General features: G+C 55.8%; 2 protein-coding genes across 3 annotated transcripts in view; one reads left to right on the forward strand and one right to left on the reverse strand.

The window, feature by feature from the left end:
• Positions 1-18784, reverse strand: part of ANGPTL2 (angiopoietin like 2) — a 33177-nt gene extending 14393 nt beyond the window's left edge. Inside the window, exons 1-2 of one of the 2 annotated variants that reach the window (XM_077768249.1) lie at positions 18413-18784; positions 4384-5249 (exon numbers count right to left, since the gene is read on the reverse strand). In XM_077768249.1, coding sequence (XP_077624375.1) covers positions 4384-5200 — 817 coding nt within the window. In that variant the 5' untranslated portion in view covers positions 5201-5249; positions 18413-18784. Of the gene's footprint in view, positions 1-4383; positions 5250-5720; positions 5794-18412 lie in introns of those variants that run through there. The other variant, XM_077768250.1, reaches the window with a different exon arrangement.
• The window catches only part of RALGPS1 (Ral GEF with PH domain and SH3 binding motif 1), a 257605-nt gene that overhangs the window by 144769 nt on the left and 88101 nt on the right, over positions 1-24735 (forward strand). The window lies entirely within an intron of this gene.

Below are 24735 nucleotides of genomic sequence, written 5' to 3' on the forward strand. Positions count from 1 at the left end.
CTTCAATTGGGCCCATTTACTGGAAGTCGGGTGTGTATTATGTTTTCTGTGGGAGAGTTAGTTCTTTTAGACATTCTGCAGTGTGATGCTAATGCCATTCTGCTTTACCTTTTCTTTTTTTTTCTTTTGCATCTCAGGGTTATGATACAGTCTACTACATAAACTCACCACAACAGTCCATTTGTAGGACTGGGGAGCTGGCCACANTGCCACAACCGTGTCTTGTATTGTTAGAACCATAAGAGTTCTTATAGCAAATTCCACCAACTCTGTTCCCAGGGCTCTTTTACAAGGAGGTGCTTGGAACCTCGTACATGGAATAATGATGGAGGGTCACGTCCCAGGCAGCTGGCACTTGGGGCCAAGTCAAGCGTTTATAGAGTGATTTTCCCACCAGCTCCCCTCCAGCCTTTCCAAGGCGATATGCAGTATCCCAGAACGGCTAAGACAGACTCGGGTTTGAGCCTTGGCTGAGTCACTCACTACTGGTGTGGCCTTGGCCGAGCTACTTAACCTCTCTGAACCTCAGCATCCTGGAAGCTACAAGTCCAGGGACTGATCTTGACTCTGCCACCGACAGGCTCTGGGATGATAAGGCCCCCCAATTAAGCTCTAATCTTTTCTGATTCTGGGGTCTCCTCTTTATCCCTTGAGAACCAAACTGAGCTGATGATGTTCTCAGGAGAGAAAATAGCTAGAAATGCCCACACCTGCTGGGTTTTAGGGATTTGTTTCAGGCAGGGCCTTGCTCTGGCAGCTGGTGCTGATGCTGCCCGTCCTCTGACCAGTCTCAGGGGCGGGTTCCCTGGTAGGAGGGCTGGCACGTGCACAGCTGTGCCTGCACGGAGCTGAGGGACAGTGTCCCAGGCTTCCCAGACCAACCTGGGAGAAGGCCGGCACTGAGGCTGCATCCCGTCCGTTCCTGTGCCTCTTCAACACCCCTGCAGCCTTTTTTTATAGCAGACCTGATTGGTATGTGTGTGCGTGTATGTGTGTTTATGTGTCCTGGGCACACACGTGGAGAAGGAGGTCAGATGGTGTGTGTTAGAGAGCGGAGAGGAAAAGAGCAGCAACAGCCGGCTCGCCAGGAGAAAGGGCCACAGGCAGGGCCATTTGGCATAGACCTCGTCAAAGCATCATCCTGAGATGCCCCAGGTCTGGCCAGACCTGAGAGAGGCAGGACAGAACCCCAGTGAGACACCAGGGAAGCCAGGAGCTGCCCAGGGTGCCCTCCCTCAGGCTGTCAGTGGCCTGGGCCTGGCCTGGGACCAGCCTGTTACTGTCTGGCAGGGAACAAGCTGGTGAGCACAGCTCCAGATAAGCGCCTGTGGCTCCCTCAGTCCCCAGGGAAGGGCATGCCCTGGGCTGAGCGACCCAGACAATGAGGAGAGGAGCCGATGGCTCTGAGGTTATGGAATGAAAGGTTCAGAAGCTGCCAAGTCTTGCGGGCAAAGGTGTTTCCGGCAAAGGTGTTTCTGGCCGAGTGCTGGTCCTGGGAACAAAGGAGCTCATGGGTGAGAGCACAAAAGGTTTTGTCTTCCAGGCCCAGAACCTGCCCTGGAGCTCTCAGAAGTGGCCTGATAAGAGCTCCCTGCTGATTGGCTGAGAGGCTATTGGCTTCTCCTCAGTGTCATCCAGCCCCAGGAATGGACAGGGCCCTCCCTGCCCGTTCAGCTTCCAGGAGTCTGGCTGATAATGTCTNAGTAAATTATGTCCACACGAAGTCACTGCCATTCTCTCCCATGCAGGTGTGCTTCCTTTAATGGGAGAGAATGTGGGTTTTTGGGTGTGTGCAGGGGCCTTGGAGTACACACAGCCCATGATGGGCTGCGAACGTGAAGAAGCAGGGGGTCCAGACCATTTGAGGTGCCCAGAGTAGGGCCATCGTCCCTGACTCATCTCCATCAGGGACCCTCTAGTAACTCTGTTGCCCAATTCCTCGGTCCACCTGGTAGACTCTTCCAGATCATTCACGGAAGTCCCACTTCTCTCTACCTTTTTCCCTTCTACTCCAGGCAGACTCAGCCACCCGTGCCACCTTAGTGTCCCGACAGCCCCTCCTTCGCCACTCTGCAAGGCACTTAGCACCCCGTGGTATCACCACAGTGACCGCACAGCCCATGATTTTCACTGCATTCCTGATATCAGGTACCTCATGTGTTGGTCCCATCAGGTCTTACAACGTTCTGGTAATTTTGGCCTCAAGAGATGCTTCCTTTGTCGGATCACATGTGCCCACCTTGGGGGATGGAACTGGTAGACACTGGATACATCCCAGTGCATTCATGCATCTTCCACCTCCCCCAGACTGAGTTCCTGGAAGTCGGCACAGTAGCTTTCACTGGCTCCCCCAGGCCGGGGGCTGTGACCGGCACAGAGTAGGGGCCCGTCCATTGTTGGCTGCCCCAAGTGACATAATATCACATGCCCGATTGCAGTGAGTTTCCCCAACAGGCCTGCAGTGTCAGATCTCCTGCCCCCATTTTCCAGAGGAGAAAATTACAGCTCAGGGGAGCGAAGTAATTTTCTCACAAGCAGACCACTAATAAGAAGTGGATGCAAACCTAGGTCTTTCTTTCTACGCTCTATCCCTCAGCTCAGTTCAAGCTCAGGAATGTCCTGAAATCATGGATTCAGACACCAGAGATGCTTGGGCAAGAGGAGGTCTGTTGGGTAACTGTTGAGGTCAGCCAGGCTCATGTCAGGAGTATAACATTCAGCCGAGCCTTCATTTGGTGCCCAAAGGCACGTTTTACCCTCTGGGCATTCTATCAAGACATTAGCACACTCTGCCCGCTCTTTCGGAGCTTCTGATTTAAAACAGACACGTGTACAGAGGAACTAGTCATCTGCTGTAGAATGCCGGCACTGAAAAGGGACTGTTTGTTTATTTCAACCTCCTTGCTTTAAGATAAAGAGACCAAAACGGAAGGAAACCCAGAGCTACCAAGTACTGAGAATTTCCGTGGGCCCAGCACCATGCCAGACACGGTTTGTTTTTTTTCCCCCCAGTATTTCATCTAATCTTTGGGTAGGCATTATTTTAATCTATCCCCAGTTGACAGATTGAAACAGAGGAAACTGAGGCTCTGAGGGGCAGGGTGACTGGCCTTATGTCCCAGAGCTAACCAGTGGGGGAGTCAGAATTTGAATCCAGGTCCATCTGTTTTCCACCCACAAACCCAGCCGAGGGCTATCTTGCGCGGTGCCGCAGGCAGCCGCTCCCAGCCACGGTCCTGCTCAGTGTCGCCCTGGTCTTTTGCATGGGATGGGCCACCCCCTTTCTGGAATTAGCAAGGAGCTGCTCTTCCCAGTACTGGTGGTTATTTTCAGAAGTGTGAAATAAGTATAAAACAAGATACTTTCAGTAAAAATATCTGCCTGCTTGTATAATGAAGTGGTACCAAAATCACTGACTTGGAGCAGATAATGTGGTTAGTTTCAGCAAAGATGAATCCTGTTCTCATCTGACAGCCCATCTGGAAGGCTCATAGGGTCCTGGATGGATGTGAGGCTGAGCTTCAGGGGGCTGCGCTCGTGCTCCCCCCCTCCCCCCCCCACCTCCAAGCACAGAGGAGTCAGCCCTAGATTTAAAGTGACAAGGCCTGAATTTCAGTCTAGACTGAGGAGCCTTGGCCTGTGAGCAAGTTACTTATCTTTTCAATTAACCTTCTACAAGGAGCTGCAGGGGTTAGTGATACAATCAAGATCTGTGTAAGCACCCGACACCGGTACCTCTGTCAAGTTTTCAAGCTTCCGAACGTACCAGTCACCACGTTCCTTCCCTGTCACCGTATTCTGAGAATGACTGTATTTAAGATGAACCACGTATTTAAGAGTATACGGAATCGTCACTGAAAATCCTAGACAGCAGCAGACTCTAGGGAATGTGTGGAAAGTACTCCTTCCCGCCCCCCAGCCCCTGCATCGTGTTTATCACACCTTTGCCATGTTAAACACGTTCTTTTCCTTTGGCTGCTGGTTTCTTTGGTAAGCATTTGCCCATTGCCGGCTCCATGCCGGACATAGAGCAAGAGCTTGCAGGAGAGGTCCTGCTGTTACCCACACAGAGCACCGAACACAGAGCCCAGAACCCTGCGGGCCTGGGGTTCTTGCTCGTCAGAAGCCAGAGAACCTTTGTTCTCTTCTGAGACTCTCCCGGTTCGCCAGTTCTACCTTGAAGCGTCCGTCTAAGGCACGCGTCCCCCACCCCACCCCTGGCTGCCACGGCTTGGCCCGAGGGATCGCTGGGGGATTGCGCAAGTCTGTTGGCCCGGCTTCAACTTGCCGTGGCTTTCCCCCCACTTGTGGTCTCAGCCAAGGGAAGCCTGGCGCCTGGCTCTGAGGCCCAGATGGTGCGGGCTCCCACCTGGAAGGACTTACCCGACGGCTTGTCTGTGGAGGAAGGGAGGCTGGTGAGCGTGGGCATGGTGGGCAGCGGGGGAGGCAGCACCTTCAGGTTCTGATCACTCTGGATCTCATTGGTAGAGATCTGGTTGATGATGCGATTGTAGGGGGACGGCTGGTAGACCCGGGGTGGGGTGACGGGGGGTGGCTGGGGCATGGGCCTGGCCATGGGCACCCGCTGGCAGTGCTCCTCGAGCTGCGCGATGATCTCGGACTGGTTGTGGGCCAGCGTGGCCAGGTGCTGGTACTTGTGCTCCAGGTCCCTGTACTTGCTGGCCAGCTGCAGCATGTCGGCCGTCTGGTTGAGGATCCTGTTCTCCAGCTGGGAGAGCTCCAGCGCGTTGTCCCGCTTACGGATGATCTCGTGCAGGAGCTGCATGTAGAGCTGCGTGACCCGCGAGTTCATGTTGCGGCTCTCCTTGCGCAGCAGCTTCACCTCGCTCACGATGCCGCCGTCCACCTCCACCAGCTGCTGCAGCGTCTCGATCTGCCGCTTCTGCTTGAGCAGCTCGCTGTTGAGCAGCTCCAGCTCCTGCTTGTGCACCCGGTTCTCCAGGAGCACCTCGGGCTCCTTGGAGTTGACGCAGATGGCGCCCGTGACCCGCTGCTGCGGCACGATGAACGTATAGGTGCACTTGTCCGAGGACTCGCTGGCCCGCTTGTACCTGTTCAGGTAAATGAACTCGCCCGGCGAGCCCTCCTCAGCGCCCTCCAGGCCTTCCTTCTGGCTTGCCGCTGCTCCCACGGCAGCTAGCAGTCCCAGCCACCAGTAGGTCACGCACCGCGGCCTCATGGTCCCTGCAAAATGGTGGTTCCTCTTCGCGAACGGAGCCTCTGAAAACCTGAAAGTAAACAGAAGGGAGATTCAGTAACGGTGCTGTCACTGCCAGCGGCCTGTGCCATAAATGAGCTCAGCCTCCTCGCCAGGCAGATCCTTCCAAAAAATGTAGCTTCAGGAGGCAGCCCTTCCGGAAGCGGCAGCAGGAGACAGGCAGGTCTCGGCAGAGGTGGAGGGGAAACGGGAGGGGACCGGGGCATCTGGAGGCAGCAGGCCACGGCCCCACCACTCCCTGGGCCAGCCCCAAATCCCAGCCCCCTGGCCCAGCCCCCTGGCCAGGCTCCTGGCCCAAGCCTGAACACCACCCGGGGGCAGCTCCCAGCTTCCCCAGGGAGGAAGGTTTGTCCGGTCTCCCTTCTCTGCCTCACGCTCTCCAGGCCATTACATCTCCCCGTTGTCCATGTTCCTAACGCCTGGGCTTGCCCTGGGGGGTACCCGTCACCATAGTGGTGCGTAGGGGTTCCATGTGCTCTACTTTGCTGAACTCCACGCTCCATGAGGGCAGGTGCCGAGTCTCACTCCATCCTGTGTCCTCAGGGCGCTGCACCAAGCAGGCTTTCAGCAAATATTTGTTACATGAGCAAATCGCTGGATGTGACGTGGGATGTGTTCAGTTAGTAGCGGACGGTGTCAATGGAAGGACGTGTCCAGCCACATGGCTTTGGTCTGTGTGTTAGCCAAGCTACAGAGTCCAAACCGGAACAAACAACTGAGCTCTTCTAAATCCAAATATTTGTGATAGCCAGTACCGGCAGGGTCCCGGCCGCTGCAACGTGATGAAAGGAGGCGGAAGTAGAAAACAGACATGTGTCTCCAGATTTGTTTCAGTTCTGCTCTTGGACCATCCATCCCTTCACCAGATAGCCATCAGACCTCTCTGGCGTGCCAGGCAGCATGCTGGCTGTTGGACGGACAGCCACAAACAGGCCAGGCGCAGCCCTGGCCCCCTGGGCACAGGCCCTGGGGAGCCACAGAGAAGCAGGAGCGTCCACTGTGACAGGGGAGGGCAGGGAATTGACCCAATCGGAGGATTCAAGAAAGCTTCCCTGAGAAAGTGACCTTTCTGCTGACCCTCGGGGGACGAGCAGGAGTTGGCCAGGCCAAGAGGGAGGGGACGGACGTGCACAGATCCCTCCCCTCGCCCACTCAAGGACAGGGCTCCAGCAGCTCTTCCCCATCTCTCCTGTGTGATCACATTTTTCCTGTAATCATGCTGTTATTTGTCTCAACTTAAAGAAAATCAGTCCTTTCTTGACCTCACATCCCCTCTCCAGCTCCGGTTCCATTTCTCTGCTCCCCTTGTGAAAAAGCAAAACCCTCTGGGGAGTTGTCTGTACCCAGTTTCCAGAAAGTCCCTGTCTTCCTGTTCTCTCTCGAGCCCACTCCCTTCAGGCCTGGCCCCTCGCCTCCCCTGCAAGTGCTCTGGACAGGATCAGCAGTGGCCTCACTTGCCAGAGCCAGTGGCCAGGTCTTGGTGCTCATCAGGACTTGCCTCTCCACACCGGGTGACATGGTCCATCACTCCCTCCTTGGACTTCCTTTCCCAGCCGTCACCCTTTCCTCCCCTCTCACTGGCTGCCCCTTCTGTCTCTTTTGCTGGTTCATCCTCTTCTTCCTGTCCTGGGGGACTCAGAGCTCAATCCTTAGACCTCTTGTTTACCTCGGTGATCTCATCCAGTCTTGTGGCTTTCAGGCGCTGCTAACTCCCACATTTGTTTCTCCAGCCCGGACCTCCCTCTGTGACTCCAGACACATACATCCAACTGCTGCTTTGACATTTCCACTTGACTGTCTACTAGGCCTCTCAAACTTAACTTGGCCAGGAGTGAACTGGCGCCCCCATCCCTCCATCTGGCGTGTTCACCCGCCATGTTCTCCGGTGTTAGTAAATGGCAGCTCCATTCTCCTAGTTGCTCAGCCCAGCAACCTTGAAGTCATCTTGACTCCTTTCCTTCTTTCGTACCCCACACCTAGTCACCACCAGGTTGTAGTAGCAATATCCAGGACGTATTCTCGGTATCCTGCTGCTGCCCGTCCCCCTCCCCTACACCCTGGTATGGTCCACGTTCACCTTTCACCTGGATTGACTTGGTCTGCTGCTGGACTTGCCCCTGCAATTTGTCTCCAACGCAGGAGTCAGAGCGATCCTTAAAAAAAAAAAAAAAAAAAAAAAAGTCTGATCTTGGGGCACCTGGCTGGCTCAGTTGAGTAGGCATCTGACTCTTGATTTCAGTTCAGGCCATGATCTCATGGCTCTTGGGATTAAGCCCTGTGTTGGACTCCATGCTGACAGCACAGAGCCTGCTTGGGATTCTCTCTCTCCTCTCTCTGCCCCTCCCCTGCTCATGCTTGTGCTCTCGCTCTCTCAAAATAAACACATAAACTTAAAAAAAAGTCCGATCTTCTACTCAGAATCTTCTGGGAGACCCTTATCTTGGAAAAAAGCTTAGAAAGTCTCTCAGGCGCCCCAACCCGGCCCCTCTCCCTCCCTGACCTCATCTCTGACTCCCCTCATCCTTGCTCATGCCGCTGTAGCTACCTCAGCCTCCTGGCAGTCCTTACGGTCGCCAAGCACACTTGTGACTCAGGATCTTGGTACAACGTTCCCTGCCTAGAACATTCTTACCCCCCTTTCCTAATTGCTCACTCCCTCACCTCTTTCAGGTCTTTGCTGAGATATCACCTTCCCAGTGAGGCCTTCCCTGCTTATTTAAAATTGTGACCTCACCGCCTTCCCCTCTAGAGTTCTCATCACCAGTAGATGTAGAATGTTTCCCTGCTGCACCCGTGAATGGAGCCATCGCGAGGGCGGGGGACGGTGGGGGGGTTGTCTGCTCCATTCATAGTGCCAAGCACCTGACCTGGAACATGTAGGCATTCAATAGACGTTTGTGGACCGAATGACAAGGCACACCTGCCAACAGTTGCTGCATAGTGGGGAGGACTATGGAGAGGCAGAGTCAGGGGGGCCATGCAGGTGGCTGCCCGAGGGGGTACCAGCTGCACAGGGGGAGACTATCCGTGATATTCATCAGGAACACCCATAGACTCTGTTTACTGAGTGCTCACTGTGTATCTGCTGCCGCTCAAAACATTTGTAAGCATTTGCTACTTTCATGAATTCCTGCAAGGTAGATACTATTAAGGTTTTGTTGTTATTTCCATTTTATAGATGAGGAAACTGAGACTCAGAGGGGCTAAGTGACTTCTCTAAGAGCACACAGCTGGAAGGTGGCAGAACCGGGGATAATTGGAGGGGCTTCCCTGATCTGATCTCATGTGTTCAAGCCTTGCAAACTCTCACTGACTGCACATAAATGTGCTTCATCCAGTCTTAAAAAAAAAAAAAAAGTATTCTCATCACCACTTTCTGATTTCCCGTTAATTTATGCTAAACCCAGCATGACCCAGAACCTGAAGGTTTTGTCTTCCCCTGGCCACTCTGGGGCTGCTCTGGTGAGCAGCCGGGGCTCAGGGGCCACCTTGTGCCAGCTGGCATGCCAGTTACAGAACACACCCCGAGCTCCCCAGAGCCACTCGGAACTCTTTCCTGCTTGAATGAGAGAGTCTAACTGTGGCTCCATAGCCAGTTCGGGCCTCTGGACGAGGCGGAGAAAGGTGTTCGGCAGCCTCCGGGGTGGGCTGGGCTACAAGGTAGGGCTGCAGTGACGTTAGTGGAAACCAGGCTAAGTTTGTGAGTGTTTGCCTGGTTTCCAAAGCACTCGGGCTGCCCCTGCGCCAGCTCCCGGCCACTCCCGGCCCAGAACAATGGGGAGGAGCCGCGCCACAGGCCAGGGCGGGCAGGCCGGGGCCGCCCTCCCGCGGCCGCTCACCTGGGGCCGCTGCTGGTGCCGGTGCTGATGCTGGTGAGGGCCTCTGCCTCGGCCAGGAAACCTCCAGGGGCCCGGGGAGGGGTTGGCTTCCCAACCTTCCCCAGGCCCCAAGACCTGGCAGGGCGACCCTGTTTATCACCAGGGACGGTCCCCTCCCACATGTGGGCTCTCAGAGCTTCTCCAGCAAAGCCTGTGCCCGTGGGCTTGAGATCCTAAAGGCTGAGGCTCTTCTATGAAATGGGGGTGATCCACCCCTCCTTGCACACTACATAAGGGACATGGAAATGCCGCTGCCTCAACTAGAGACGGGAGTGTGGCGGATGGCAGGACCCGGCTCAGCGAGGAGTGCTGACAGTCTCCCACTGAGGAGGTACCACAGTTGATTCCTGCACTTCTCAGAGGAGGCACTCGTACCTTTCACAGGAGCTGGGCCCTGAGCAGGAGGTCTCTCTGGCCTCCCCTCCCACCGCCCTGAAGCCGCCCTCTGGTCCGACGGGGACCCGGCTGTCTTGCTGTCTGTCCCAGGCTCTCCGTGGCGCTGGGCAGGGGCGGGGGAGCGAGAGACGGGCAAACACCGTGCAGGACTGTGCTGCCTTTGCGCAGCCCGGCTCGCACTTGTTCAGTTGAAAAGAGCACATTTGATCATTAACACTCACACAGCTTTTCAGGTTCCCGAGGCCCTTTCCATACACATTGTCCCATTCAGTCATCCCAACGTTCAGAGCTAGTGAGTTGGACCATGCCGTTTTGAGGGTGAGGAAATTACAGCTCAAGAAGCTGTCTGGTATCTTTCTCAAGATGGCATTGCCAGGGGTGCTGCCGGGTGTGAAGTTCATGGTTCTGGGGGGTCCCTGTCACTTTTCCATGGGGTCTGGGTTTAGCATGAGTGACCTGGGCCCCGGGGGTTACAGAAGGAGGGGAAGGAGCAGGGTGCTGGGCTGGGTCCCTGACATACGCTGCTGCGGGCAATCTAGGGAGGTGGTTGTCCCCCCACTTCCGTTTTGTAAACGGGGACATTGAATCCCAGACAGGCTAAGTGACTTTCCCAGGAGCACACGGCAGATAAGAGCCGGAGCTGACCCAGCCGAGAGCTCGGGTCAGCCTGACACCGAGGGCTGTGGTCTTTGCACTGCCCTTGGCTTTGGAGTCATTTGTTTTCCTTAAAGCTTCTAACTCCCCTCTTCGGTTTTTCTGCTACTTTGGCAGTTCTTAATGGGCAGTAATGAGTGTGTTTACTTTTGCTTTCCTGATACTTATTCAACTAATTGTGCCCCAAGAGAAATAACCCTCCCCGGCATTCCAGCCATCTTCGGCCCGGAGAAGGACTCCGTTCTGATCAAAGTGGTGCTCCTCAGTTTCTTCCTATGGCCAACAAAGAAAAGCAACTCCCAACTATTTTCCTTGGCTTCGAAATGAAAATAAAAACGATTCTTGAAATTGCTTTTCCACATTGTATTGTGAGGAGTTTCCATTATGTACGGGTTTCCCTCCCCGCAAGTGGAGCTGGTGTGACCGAGCCACGTGAGGCCCCTGCACACTGGGAGGCGGCCTCCCCGAGGCTTGGGTCCCACCCAGCCTCCGGTGGGCAGCCCCGAGCATCCCCGCCTGGCCTGGTGCGGTGGGGCCACACACTGTGTGTCCACATCCCACTCGGCCCCGCGGCACTGCAGCCCAGGCATGGGGCCACTTTGTGGGTAGAATCATTTTTAAAAGATGGAGCTCTGTGTCCTTCCCTGCAGCAGAAGCTGGTGGCCCGAGGGGTTAGGAACGAGAAAAGTTCAAACGCTAAGGATAATAACTACAGTCCGTTGTCACTATGACTCAAACGTTTTATATACATAATCTTACTTAATCCTCCCAACAATCTCGGGAGGGAAGCCCTGTTATTTCAGGGCTGCCATGCATGGTGGCCCAAGTTGTGCACTGTGCAACTCTAGGGAGCACAGCTCACTGTTCACAGTCTTCATCGTTTTGGATATTTATATTACAGCCATTTTCTAATTCCCACAAAGATGCCTTTAAGACTAACAGCAGAGCTGACAATTATCCCCATTTGCAGGTGAGGAAAACTATTGAGATTCTAAGGTCAGGAGTCATTTCGCCTATAGGCACAGAATTACTAAGTAACAGAGCCAGTAACAGCACCCCGAACTACTACGCCCTGCTGAATATATGGAAAGAAAAGTGCTAGAGTGACAGGACACTGAAAAGAAATTGCTTTCTGAGCCCCGCAGGCAAGGGTAGAGCAGGAGAGCTCTTGGGATCCCCAGGACTGCCAACAGCAGGGAAACCTCCAGATTCACGCCAGCTCTTGGGGTGGTGCCTCATCACCAGCCCAGGCTGTAGTGCTGTGTGAGAGGCTCGCAGAACCATCCCCCGCCCCCTGCTGTCACCAGCCCTGCGCCATCATTCTGTGATCACTGAAGGCCAAATAGGAGTCCAGGCCAGGGGCTCTGCAGGGGGCCCGAGAAGCGGGCTCTGCTGAGGCGGTACAGGAGCGTGGAGTTGCCGCCTGGCCCCAGCTGTGCCCGGCTGGCCCCTGACACCGGCTTTGGGGAAGCTGGAAACCTGAGCTGTGCCCGAGTGAGTCTGTGAACCTGAGCAAGAATTGTGGTTGTTATAGCAACATCAGGACAGAGAGGAAAAACCCAAAACTTCAGGGTTGACAGTTTTTCCTACTAAAGCTGGTTGAGATATGTGATGTGCCGGTGGGGTGGTACCCAAACCAACTGGTAATCCAGGACGTGGGAGGGATCCAGATAAAGGAAAATTCCAGAAGAAAGGGCACCAGAGGGCCCCGCTGACCACATGACCAAAGACGTGGATAATAACACCCCTCGTTTGTTTGCGATAACCTCTCGGGTGCTCAGTGTGGCCTTTCTCATCAGCGCTTACAGCCCTACGTGCCAGGTCGGCCCCACTTGAGGCCTGCTCTCTTATGGAATTATTAATAGCACCCCCTTTTACTTTCCAACTGGGTACTTATTGGGTGTTCTAATTGGGTACCAATCTGTATGGTCCCCTTACACCTAGAAGAGAAGTATCAGCATCTGCATTTTGCAGTAGAGTAAACCCAGGTCCAGAAAGGTCAGGTGACCTGTCTAGGGTCCCTTGGAATAAACAGCAGGACTGGGATTCATGCCCCCACTCCCATCAAGACTGTTTCTCTGGCCAGTAGGAACCAAAGGTGTCTGTCTGTCTGCTTCATGGTCGGGACGCAGATTGCTTCTCAGTCACCGTGGACTGAATCAGTAGAAAATGGCTTTCAGGTCAGTACAAAGGGGAGTTTTGTTGGATGCTAGAAACAGCTTCCTGGCTATCCAAGTGGCAAGGTCCCCAAACGGGCACCTAGGATGAACAGTGGCATCCTCACCTTAGGAAACCTGAAGGGACTGTGCGTCACTTGTCCCAGGTGATTCACCGCCAGCCCTGGGGGCCAGGGAGGGAGCGGCCACATCTCCAACCGCCATCCCCTCCCAGCCCAGGATCCTGTGATTCATTCCCCACCAGGAGCCCTTGTGGGCACCCAAGGAGTCGAGAGCCAGTTCCCAGACCTTGCCAGCTCAGCTCTCGTAAGACCTTCAGATGAGCCGTTTGTCCGCGCATCCACCCTCCCATCCCCGACCCTTCCCCGCCAGCCAGTCGTCATGCGCTGCTACAGCCTGGGTCCAGCCCCGTCTTGGGTGGCGGGAACACAGGCATGAGCCAGAGAAGCAGATAGTGTCGGATCAGACAGATTTGCCCGGAAGAGAGCAGTTGTGTGTGTGTTGGGGGGGGCGGGGAGGGGGGGATGTGTTTCTCATGCTCCTGTCACTGGTGAGCTGCTGGCTCGAGGGAAGGGCTGAGTTCATGGAGAGGCGGGTTGTGGTCATGCCGTGAGATCATAGGGCAAGAGGGGATGTGGTTTAGGCCGCGGGGAGCTGGCTGCCTTTGCCGGGGGACAAGGATGCTGCTGTTGCTCTGTCACGGCGCGTTATTTGGGATCCCTTTTCAAATTCCCCCAAAGCCCGCGCTCGGAGCCCTTTGTGCCAGGAGCCGCAGCCAGCAGAGCAGAGGCGGGGAAGGCCTGCAGCAGCCATCTCAGAGCCCGGCTTCCGAGTTGGCTGCTGCGTTTCCGGCGTGTGCTCTGGAGCCCTGGAACCGGGGGAATGTCACATGAGGGGAAGAAGCCAGGGACCAGGGCACACAGTGCTGCCTGGGCCTGGCTTCCTGGGGACTCTGGACCTCGCCCGGAGCTACTCTGCTAGGCCAGGCTGAGTGGTTGGCACCTGAGGCCGCCTCGGCCTGTTGGCACGGGCTCATCCCTGGAGACCTGGGACAAGCCCACTGTGTGCCTATCTCACAGATCGCAGGGACTCCGGAAGGTAGGCCCCGTGTCTGTTCTCATGTCACAGATGAGGAGACAGAGGTTAAGGATGAAGTCACTTGCCGATGGCCACAGAGCTACCAAGCGGCGAGGCCAGGCTCAGAGCCAGGCCTGTCCACCCCGGAGCCCGGTTGCTTACCCAGCCAGTCCTAACTGGCCGCTCTGCCCTTGGCCCCTCTCTTCCCTGCCCTCTCCGCTGCAGGCGGCCCCAGGCCTGTCTTGCTAAAGCTCACATCTGGTCGTATCAGTGTCCTGCTTAAAAACAGAGCGTCTCTGGTCACGCTCCCTGCCTCTGCACATGCTATTCTTTTCTGCCGCAGCACCTTCCCCTGTGTCTTGCCCGATGCATTCCTGTCTCCCTCTGTCAGGTGACCTCACGAGCCTACCTCCCTGTGAAGCCACTGTCCACAGTGAGGGCTCCTCCACCCCAGCCCCTGAGGGCGGCTGTGGCTGCTTCCTGTATCCATTCCAGCACCTAAGACACAGCTCATCTGGCTGTCCACTGAATACCCAATAGCCAGCATGGCATTTGGGTCCCTAAATAGGACTTCAGAGATTCCATTCATTCGTTGAGCATTTCCCCCATTCCAGTCACTGTAATGGGGCTGGAGGTAGAGCAGGAGTGAGGTGGGTCCCTGTTCTCCACGGGCCCACAGTAGTAGGTGGGACAGAAAGCAGGTGCAGTGGTTATCAGTACCCTGATGGGGCAGCTCAGGGGCCCGGAGGGGAGCACCAGTCCAGCTGGGGGGCTGAGGCTGGGGGGACACAAGGTGGGGGTAGAGGCACCCCAAAGGAGCCTTGGCTGCACAACACAGAGGGGAATTGTGTGGCACCGTGGGGCTGAGAGCCTTGTTGTCCGGGTCTGAGGCTGGCTGGCTTGCTTCATTTGTTCATTCGTTTGTTCATTCATTCATTCATTCATTCCACGCATCTCTTCTCTGCCTGGCCCTGAGTACTGGAGGCCGAGCAACGACCAAGAGATACAGCCCTTCCCTCGTGGAAGTTGGACCGGGGCCGCCTCGGGCAGGACTTTGCCGGTCCCTGGAGCTGAGTGGGTCCTTGGGCACCTCTTGGCGATAACAACAGACTTCCTTCTGGGCTTTTCTTAGGTGGTGTGGGGCCTGCCTTTCTGGAGGACTAGGCAGCAGGGAGAGGCTGAGGATCTGGGGCCCCTGGGCCCAGGACAGGCTGGTCGGTTTCACCCGAGAGTAAACCTAACACAATAGCTCGATTGTGAGCAGCCTGGCTGCCCCCACCCGACATGTGAACATTTCTGTGATCAGACTGTGTCTTGCCATTGATGTACACATGTAGCGGGACATTGTCATGTTTTAACTGCCACTGCCCCCCACCCCCGGCTGTTATTAAATCAGTCATATGGTTTACAGTCAATATGACAGAATATGGTTTTGTCATTGAAACTACCCTCGGCATGAGGTTCTGATGTGACCTATCTGTCACCACCAACTCCAAGTCACCAGTGGCTGAATAACCCTTCTATTTGGGGTGTTTTCTATAAATTCACAGAAAAGAATGCTGTTCATTGACTTGCTTCATTCTTGAGAGTTCCCTAGTGTGTGTCTGTCCAGGATGGCAGCGGCCTGGGGTAGAGAGAGTCTAGATCTAGGTTTGAATCCTTGCCTTTTGGCTCAGTTGTGGGAGGGGGGGGGNGGCAGGGAGTGCTTGTTGGCAGAGGTGCTGCGGCCTCTGTGCCTGTTTCCTCCTCTGTAAAACGGGGATGATACCACCCACCCCAGCACCACCCAGCCCCCTCTTTGCAGGTCTGTCCCTGTTGTACACTTGTATGGTTGTTAGATCCACCTTCTGGCTCCTTTTCCTGGGCCACAGGCCCTGAACACAGCCCCTCCTCATCGGCTGTTTGTCGAGACCATTTCCGATGAAGTGGACTGTGATTCAGAGAGGCCGGAAGCTGGATGGACCTGCCCAGGGCCGGCTGCTGCTGTTTGTTCTAACGTAGCTGCCGGTTGCTATCTCCCTGCCATCTTGTCAAGATTGCTCAAGCGTGGCCCGGTGCGGACGTGAGGACCTGCGCTCTGATTCCGCAGCCATGGAGGCTCCACGTAGGGACGCAGGAAACACACAAATGGTCCCTCGGGTGCACGGGATGTTTGCCCGACGCTCTGCCCCTCCGCGCCGGTGCCAGGGTCCCCTGGAGCCGCGTAGCTGTGTGGAGGCTCATCTGTGGGACGGATGGCCATACGCCTGCTCTGTCTCAGAGGCAGGCTCCTTTGACAAGCAAGTGATGCATCAAAATCGGGGAGGCACGTGGTTTTCAGATGGCGCAGTGTAAACATTCTGGGGACGGCAACCAGAACAGACTTGGCTGCCAGGGGACTCGGTGATGGGGTCGGGAAAAGAGCAGTCCGGACACCTTGAACAGGGCAGGGGAGTGAGTTCGGGAAAGACATAGACTTTGGAGCTACACCCGCGTAATTACTGATGGTGTGACCTTGGACAAGTTACTTAACATCTCTGAGCCTTAGTTATCTCGGCTGAAAAATGGGACCCTAAAACTGGGGTTTATTGAGGGTTGTATCGAGGATGAAATGAGACAACGATTGCCTTACTTAGCTTGGCAGGTACTCGGTAAATCACTGTGGGATGGAGGGGTGGAAGGAGAGATGGCTTCGTTGCTCTGGCCATGAGCTGACAGTGGTACCATGCAGTCCCACATTTTGTCTGTTCCACCATGACTGCCTTTACTGAGGAATAATTAATCCAATTTCTGCTAGCCTGGCCTGTGAGGTCAATCAGCGCCTCTGCCCAGCCTGGGCTACCCAGGGAACACAGGGAGCCGCCACGGCCCCGGGCCAGAGCCGGGCAACGGGCAGCTCCTGCAGCCCCAGAGGCCTGTGTTAGAGACGCACATGTTTAGCATCGGCTTTTCAAACTGCTTCCAAGAGTTCGGGGAATCCACTGAGACCTCTGGGAGCCACAGGAGAGAAGCGTCAGCTGGTCTGAGCCCCACCGGCCTTGGCTGCCATAGGGTCAGGCTTGGCGATGGAGATGGAGTGGGGGGAGGGGTCCTTACTGCTCCCTCCGCACCCCCAGGACGGGCCCGGCATTGGTCTTCTTGCTCTGTAGACCCCCTTCAACATGGAGGTAGCTCATTTCCTCACCTACTGCGGTTCTGGCAGGAGACCAGCAGGCAGATGAGTAGTGTGCAGGGAGGGTGCTCTTGCTCTGAGGTTTGGGTCAGATGTACCCAAGGTGCTCTCGTCGGTGTGTCTGTACCCCCCTTTGTGTGGACACAATGACCCAAATGGACATGCTACCGTTCAGTCCAGAAATAAGGGCCCCCTCAGCCTCCTGGGAGGACCCCCCAGTGTGGGTGGTGGTCGTGGACACCACACGGGCTCTGCCTCATGGGATTTCCAACAGCCCTGGCAGGATGTCCAGGGTAGGGAGAATCCGGGTCTCTGCTCTTCTGTCTCTGCCACTCTGACTGTCATGGGTTCACAACACTCAGTGATTAACATTTTCTGAGGGTTTGCCACACAGCAGGCACCGCGCAAAGGCCTTCCCAGACATGGTCCCATGTGCTCCTCCTAGAAAGCAGTGGAACGTGGTTCAGAGTGCTGGGTTCAAGTCCTGGTGATTGCACTTACTAACCATGTGGCCTTGGTCACATTACATAACCTTTGTGCCTGTTTCCTCACCTATAAAGTGGTGATGAACAGCAGTACCTGTGTCACAGGTTGTGAGGATCCCTCGAGCTGGTTAGCGTCTGGCTCAGGCTAAGTGCAACGTAAGTGTCAGCAGTTATTAAGTGAAGGGTAATATTATTATCCCAGTTTGCAGAAAAGGAAGCAGGTTTAGAGAGGCCAAGTATTCTTAGCCAGAGTCCCGTGGCTCCTGCATAGAAGAGGTAGGATTTGAACCTAGGCCATGACTAGGGCACTACTCTTCCTCAATTTGTAAAAATGCATGTGGGCACGTGGGGAGCGTTTGGCCAGCTTCGGAAGTGGTATTCTCAGCTTTCCTCAGAGCCCTGCTGAAAGGAGAGCCTTCTCTGAGTAACCGAACTGGCCCCTGGGAGCTCTCATAATCCCACAGCCGAGGCAATGGCTGACCCATGACACACATATCACAGAAGGAGAAGGGAGGGATCAGTGAAGAATTTCTGTTTGGAAGTGTTATCTAATGCTGAGTGCTTTCAAGGGACTGGGAATGTGGAGCCCGCGCTGTACCCCATTCCGGGGTACCAGGGAAGCCTGATCCTCCCCTATTTCCCTGCTACGTACAGTCTGCTGGAGAGCTGGGCTCCCATCCGGTGCTCGGCTGGGTCGGGCGCCCGTGGACGTGCGGGGAAAGCCCCAGCAATGGAAAGCTCTAGCTAACGTGTCCCCTCTAGGTCGGGGACACGAGCACCCCTTTGGTGCTGTCCTGCCCCAGCCGGGGGTGGGGGTGGGGGGTTGAGCAGAGGCTGCTGGGCTGCAGGGAACTTTCTGAACAAGGGTTCCCAGCTCTGGCCGGACAGCATTTACTTTTGCTTTTGCCTCAGCATAGTCTCTGGCCAGGGTGCATGGGAACCCAAAACTTAAGAACAGCTTCCCACGTCCTTGGGCTGCCCCTCTCCCCCGAAGCACACACCTACACACAGGCACACGCTCGCGCACGCACCCCGGCTGTCGGGCTTTGCCCGGGAGCCGCCTGCCTTCACCCCAAAGGCTCTTTGTCTGAAGCAGAGTGGGGCTTGCTGATGAAGCCCCGGAGCCCCAGCCCACGGTCTCACGCCCCCAGAGCAGCTGCCCTCTGCCCAGGTGTCTGCACGTCCCACCCCAGGAGATGCCGTGTTTGGCTCCAAGTGAAAGCAGGAGTGCCCCCCTCTGGGGTCCAGCTGCACACACCCCCAGCTGGAGGGGTCAGGGTTCATGAACCCCAGACACGGGGTCAGCTGCTGCCTCTTGCCCCCTGTCCCTTGGCACCACAGTGCTGGCCCCTTACCTCTTCACTCCTGCTTGGCGTCCCGGGGCAGCTCCTCACATGCTTTACCCCAGCCGTCAGCAGGGCAGCCTGTCCATGGCCTCCAGGAGGGGTCCCCGAGTCGCAGGCCGGACTGGCCGCCGAGCAGCCCTGCCTCACTGGCCTCTGCCTGCTCTGCTCTGCTCCACAGCCGGGCTTGGGCCGGGGGATGGGGCGGGGGCTGGCCGGGGGTCCTGCTGGGGCTGCCTACAACCTGCCTCCTTTCCCGGCAGGGGCCAGCGGCTGCCTCAGTGCCATGCTCTGCAGGTCCGGGACTCAGGCAGGACGGCTCAGGGCTTGGGGTCCGTCCTCAGGCCGTCTGCAGCAGCCTCATTTGAACTCCCCACTCCTTTGTGGAGCCTTTACATGCCGCCGGAGGAAACTGTGAGCACAGCCTGACCCTGGTTGGCTGCAGGCACTTCTCTCCACCCACCAGTGCAAGAGGATCCCCCAGGCCCCAGAAAGGCTCCGGGCCTCCCCTCAGCCCCAGACAGAGGCGGGCCGCCCCGGTGATGTCACACTAGCTCCGGCCCCAGCTGGCCCGGCCCCTCCCGCCCCAGCCTGCTTTGGCGGCCTCGGCGGCCCCCTCCTTCCCTGGCAGAGCAGCCTGGCCCGCCCGCCCCTAGCGTGCTCTGCCGAGGAGAGAGCTTCCCCTCTGACTCAGGTAATGGGCTTAGAGCTGCACCAGCTGCGCAGGCAGCAGGGAACAGGTCCTCCCCCTGGATGGCTCTCTCACCCCTGCCCTGCCCTCCCAGAACCCCAGTGGGGCAGGCAGGGCAGCCCCGCACAGATGGCCTCTCCCCACGGGTGCCCTTTGCAGAGGCCTGGCTCTCACCTCTAAACCCTGGGGAGGGAGCTCAAGGCCGTCTGCACAGAAGCCAGCAGGAGGGAGTGACAGCTAGCGGGAGGCGGTGGCCCAGGACCCTGGAAATAGCACCCGCTGGGGGCATGCACAGAAGTGCCCGTCACTTCCCACCTAGAGGACTTGATGAAGTCACGTCACCCATCTGGCATCCCTTTCATGCATCGGTGTATGAGCTAAGACCAGTAACCTACCTCCACGGACTCCGTGGGGTCATGCGGGGAAAGAGCTTGGTGCAGGGCGCCTCGGTGGGCTGGACTCAGCGCTCGGGACTCAGGCGGGCCAGGGGTCGCGCTCCCTGTGGCGACCTCGCATGGGGCTCTTCGAGAAGCACGTAATGGGGGTCCCCAGTCACAGAGTCTGTGAATGTTCGTAGAGTCAGAGCAGAAAGGAAAAGACAGCACTGGACCCCCATGAAGCGAGCGATTCTACAGACTTGTCCGCACCGGCAGGCAGAGAAGGGAGGCGGGCGAGTACCAGGAAGGGAGCAGCCGGGAGCAGCTGTGGGGGACACTGGTGATGACTCTTCTTTCCTCTTTAAAAAAGTTGAGTGATGCGGGTGCGCCTGGATGGCTCAGTCAGTTAAGTGTCCGACTTTGGCTCAGATCGTCATCTCAACTGCTCGTGGTTTGAGCCCCGTATTGGGCTCTGTGCTGACAGCTCAGAGCCTGGAGCCGGCTTCAGATCCCTTCCTGTCTGCCCCCACCCCCACCCCCCATCCCGCTTATGCTCTCTCTCTCTTTCAAAAATGAATAAACATTAAAGAAAAAAAAAGTTTAATGTTGAGGGATGATGGTGGTGGTGATGACGTTTGGGTACAAATCGGGAGAGAAACTTGGCTGGGATCCCCCTGCCCTCAGGCGTAGCTGGCCCCCGAGGGAGCAGTGGCGCTGTGGCTCCCTGCGCCTCGGGATTGCCGCTCCTGTCTTTGCAGGGAGCAAACTTCGTTTCCTGCTGCAGCTTCTTCCAGCCCCCACTCAGACTCCCTCCCTTTTCCGTCTGTCAGTCCCGTTTCTTTTTAGAAGGTAAGTTCTCACCAGAAGACCGAAGTATCTTACAGGCTACAACCTTAGCCAGATGGTAGGAATGGACAGAAATGCTGCCCACAACCACCGTGGGGGGTCCCCGTGCTTGGTTGGCACAGAAGCCGTGGGAGGTGAGGGGCAGGTGGTTCAAGATCAGCAGAGGTACATAGGATGGAGCTAAATCCTTCTCTTGGAGCAGCACCCTGTCAGCCTGGAGGCTGGCCTGCTTCCTTCTCTTCCCCTCCCTCCTCGCTCTCGCCGTCTCTCTTCTCCAGGATGTGTTTATTGGGAGGCAGCTCTGAGCCATCCTCACGGAGCCTGCAGTCAGGAGGGGAGACAGATAGACAGACGCATGAGAAGTGCTGGGTGCTAAGCGGGGATCTAGGTAGAAGGCCAGATTAAGTCTGGCAGGGCAGTCAGGGCAGGCTCCCCGGGGAGGTGGTGTTTCAGCTGGAACCTGAGGGGTAGGTAAGAATTAGCAGGTGCGAGTTGAAGAGATGATGGTTCTGAGCAGAGATGATAGAGTGTAAGGACTGGGTGGTAGATTGGCCCCAGCAATCAGCATTATCTCCTGGTCCAAATCGAGACCTTGACACTCCCCGCCATTGAGAGGTACGGCCACTGTCCCCTCCCTTTGTATCCTGGTGGGTTCGTGAATTACGAATGACCAATAGAATGCAGTGGAAATGACACCGCCTGCTCTCCAGGGCTGGGCGAGAACAGGCAGTCTGCCTTGTTCGCTGGGATGCTGTCTCCTGGAGCCCTGAGGCAAGCCAGACCTGAGAAATCCCGCTACCTGCAGGCCACCATGCGGGGGCCACATGTACGACAGGTCCCAGCTGACAGCCAGCATCCACCCCCAGATGTGTGAGGAAAGCTGCCTCTTGATGATTCCAGCCACGAGTTGCCCCCCCCCAGCTAGAGCCTTCCTGCTGAGGCCCTAGACATCAGGAGCCGAGCTGAGCCACCATCCCGTCCCGGAGCTGAATCCCTGACCCACAGAATCCATGAGGGCTAGAAAACGGCTGTCGTTTTGATGGTAATTTGTTACACAGCAGTAGTAACTAGAGTTATAGGCAGTTCTTCCCAGGGGCCGAGAGAAGTACATTTGGCTGAGGAGAGAAGGGGAGTGTGGCAGAAGATGGGGCCTTGTTAGAGGTGGGACTTTATCCAAGGATGGTGGGGACCCACTGGAAGGTTGGGGGCAACTTGCTTTTATTTCTGAAAGGCCCCGTCAGTCACTGAGTAGGCGAGGTTGGTGGGAGGCACAGACAAGGTGTCAGGAGCCCGTGGGCAGTGGCTGCTGCCATCCCGGTGAGAGGCAGTCAGAGATAATGGGACTTGCTGGGCCAGGAGGGTTCGCAGGACCCACCCTCCCCTGGGAACCGGTGTGGCCCAAGTTCCTGATGACTAGAGAAAATTTGCTTTCACAATTTGAAGTCCCCAGGACCCCATCACATCGGGGAGGCACACCAGGGTGGCCGGGCCCTGTCCCCTGCTTGCACCTCCCTGGCCCCTATGGTGGCCTTGGGCAGCCGAGGATGCTGCTAGAAGCTCGGGTTGTGGAGTCAGATTCTGGTTCTAGCAGTCAGGAGTCCCATGCCTCAGTGTCCTCCTCTGTAAAATGGACTGGCCTCCTAGGGCTGTTGAGGGAATTCAGTAAGACGTGACACGTGGAGTGTAGCGCACACTGACTAGTACACAGTGCATACTCGGGTGTGGCCGTGGCCATTTCCATCCACCCCTTCTCTGGGCCGTGAGTCCCCTGAGCACCAGGGCAGGTGTGGGCGTGGGCCCTACCAAGCTCTCCTTCCGTACAGCTCCGGACAGCAGCAGAGGGAATAAATGAGTGACTGGCTGGGGAGGATGAGGGGCTATGGCTCAGAGTCTCACAGGCCTGGTCTCGGACCCCAGCTCTGTCAGCAACCTGGGCAACGTTCTTATTCTCTTGAAAACTTTGCTGCGTCATTAAGACGACTTTAACAACATTAACAACAGGGGTGCCCGGGTGGCTCAGTCATTGAGCATCTGACTTTCGATTTCTCATGATCTCAGGGTCAGGTCGTGATCTCCAGGTCATTGCAATGGAGCCCCGAGTGGGGCTCCGTGCTGAGCGTGGAGCCTGCTTGAGATTCTCTCTCTCTGTGTCTCTGGGTCTGTCTTTCTTTCTCCCTCTGCCCCTCCCCCGGACATGTGCTCACTCTCTTGTGTGCTCTCTCTCTCTCTCTCTAAAAATATAAGTAAATCAAAAACCCTTACACATTCGCTAAGTCCTTTTGGCTTGGCAGGACTTGAACTCCAAACTCCATCTTTGAGGCAGCTGCCAAGCTCCCTGCTTCCCAGCTACTGCTTTCTTCTGGTCTCCTCGGAGTCTCTCTCCGTGTGTATACAATTTAGGGATTAACTAAAGATTTCAGGGCAATTTGTACAGTAATTTCGGGGCTCCGCCTTCCTTAGCTATCTCCCTTCTGGCACTTTCCCCTTCAGTTTCCATCCTCAATGTCCAACTTCTTTCTCTTCTTCCCAGCCAGTAATACTACCGCTTTCTGTATCCCTTCCATCCTCTCCTCCCTGTATCACCACGAACCGGAAGTGTGCTGGTGTCTTCCTGCCTTCCAAAGACCGCGTGTCCTCTGGTTTCTGTTGCTTTGGGTTGTTGTCAAGTGCTTTCACGCAGTTGTCTTTGTATACTGTTTGGATTTTGTCATTGTTATCGACCAGGGAGCTAGTTCAATGCAGTCGACTCTTCCATTTTGGTAACTGGAACTCCCCACACCCCAGCCAGATCTGTCTTCTCCCCCAAACCTCCTGTGCTCCTGCTGCTGTCCGTGCCCTCGGTAAACCTGTCCAGCCAGTTGGTGCTTCTTCATGCAGTTCTCTGTCCTCCCTACTCTTGCTCATAGTCTGTTGGGAAATATCAGCCCCGATCATTCATAGATTGACTCAGCTCAGTGTGCCCAGCTGGCCACTAGAAGAAATGTGTTATTCCCACCAGCCTTGTTAGAGCACCTTCCACAGCTGCTTGTGATATGCAAGGCACCAAGCTCCACGTCTTCCAGACGTCATTTTTTCTCCTCTCATAACACGTGGGAGGGAGGCGTTACCATCCTGGTCTACTAACAGAAGACCGAGGCTTCGCAAAGTAAAGGTCCTCACGCCAGGCCACCCAGCTGGAAGGTACTGCGGCTGGGATCGAGCCCGCATCAAAGCTAGCAGGCTCACAGTTGTCCCGAAAACAAGTAGCATCTCTTTAACTCAAACAGATTTTTTCTTGTTTTAAGTTCTCTGAAATCGGGAGGCCCCTTAAAGTGAACAGCATGTCAAGGGCTAATTGGTAGCACTTTTTCCTTTTCTCACTAGAACAGGACATTGTTAACAGTGGATGACTTCTCAGATTGGAGGTCAAGAAGGTATGGCCTTGTTAGCAATGGGACTCCAGTGAGGCTGGCCTGTGACTGAGGGACAAAGAAGCAGGTCTCCTCCTCTCCTGGTTATCCAGTCTTGGAAAGGCCCAGGGGAGTGTCATCAGGAAGCCCGTGAAACTGCCAGAGGCCTCTCTCCCTCCAGATTTAATTCAACAGATGCCTCTAAGCGGAGACGGAGCCAGTGGGCCCCCTCCTCTCCGGAGATGCCGTGGCCGGGTCCTGTGACTTGCCGTCCCCATGTCTGGCGGGAGAGCCACGTGCTCCCTGGCCCTAGTGAGGAGTCCGGACACTTGTGTTTACGAGGAGATGCTAAGGCGGTGCTACCGTTCACGCTGCACTGCCTAGTGTCACAGAGGAGGCCCGCACGTGGAAAGCCCTTTGAGGACACTGTGTCTGCTAAGTGCTTGCCAAATGAGTTTATCCAAAATGTCGGCACGGGATGTGTGCTCGGTTACGAAGTAGCTTTGAGAGCCTATCGTTGGCTCGTGTATGACCCATGTCACTCTCACTTCCCACCCCACCTGCCAGAAAGCAGACTCAGGGTGGCTCTTCTCAAGCGCACACATCACCTAACGGTCGGACACATTTGCTGTTCAGTCAACAAATATTTATTAAGCTCCATCTGAGCACCAGAGTTTGGGCTCCAGGTCAATTTGCCCAGAGCCAATTTGCTGAGATGTTTGGTTGACTGGTTTTCATTTTGTCTTTATAACAGTCTTTTAAGGAATGTTCGATTGGCCTCATCTGCCCTCCTCTTTCTGCAGCTGATGCGGGGGCTTGTCCCCAAGAGGGGAGCCTGAGAAGCAGAGGGAGAAGAGATTTCATTCTAGCTCGCTGGTTGTCTCTGTATCGTCATAACAAACACTTGACGGAAATTTTCCAAAGCTGTTTAAAATCATCTTATCCTCCATAAAAATTTTAAAAACTGAGGCTTTTTGGAGCACCATCTGTGTTGGACAGGATCTGTGTCCCGAACGGGAGATGAGGGAGGGG

Source organism: Crocuta crocuta, unplaced genomic scaffold (assembly GCF_008692635.1).
Source record: "Crocuta crocuta isolate KB4526 unplaced genomic scaffold, BGI_CrCroc_1.0 scaffold35, whole genome shotgun sequence".
Classification (NCBI taxonomy): Eukaryota; Metazoa; Chordata; class Mammalia; order Carnivora; family Hyaenidae; genus Crocuta; species Crocuta crocuta.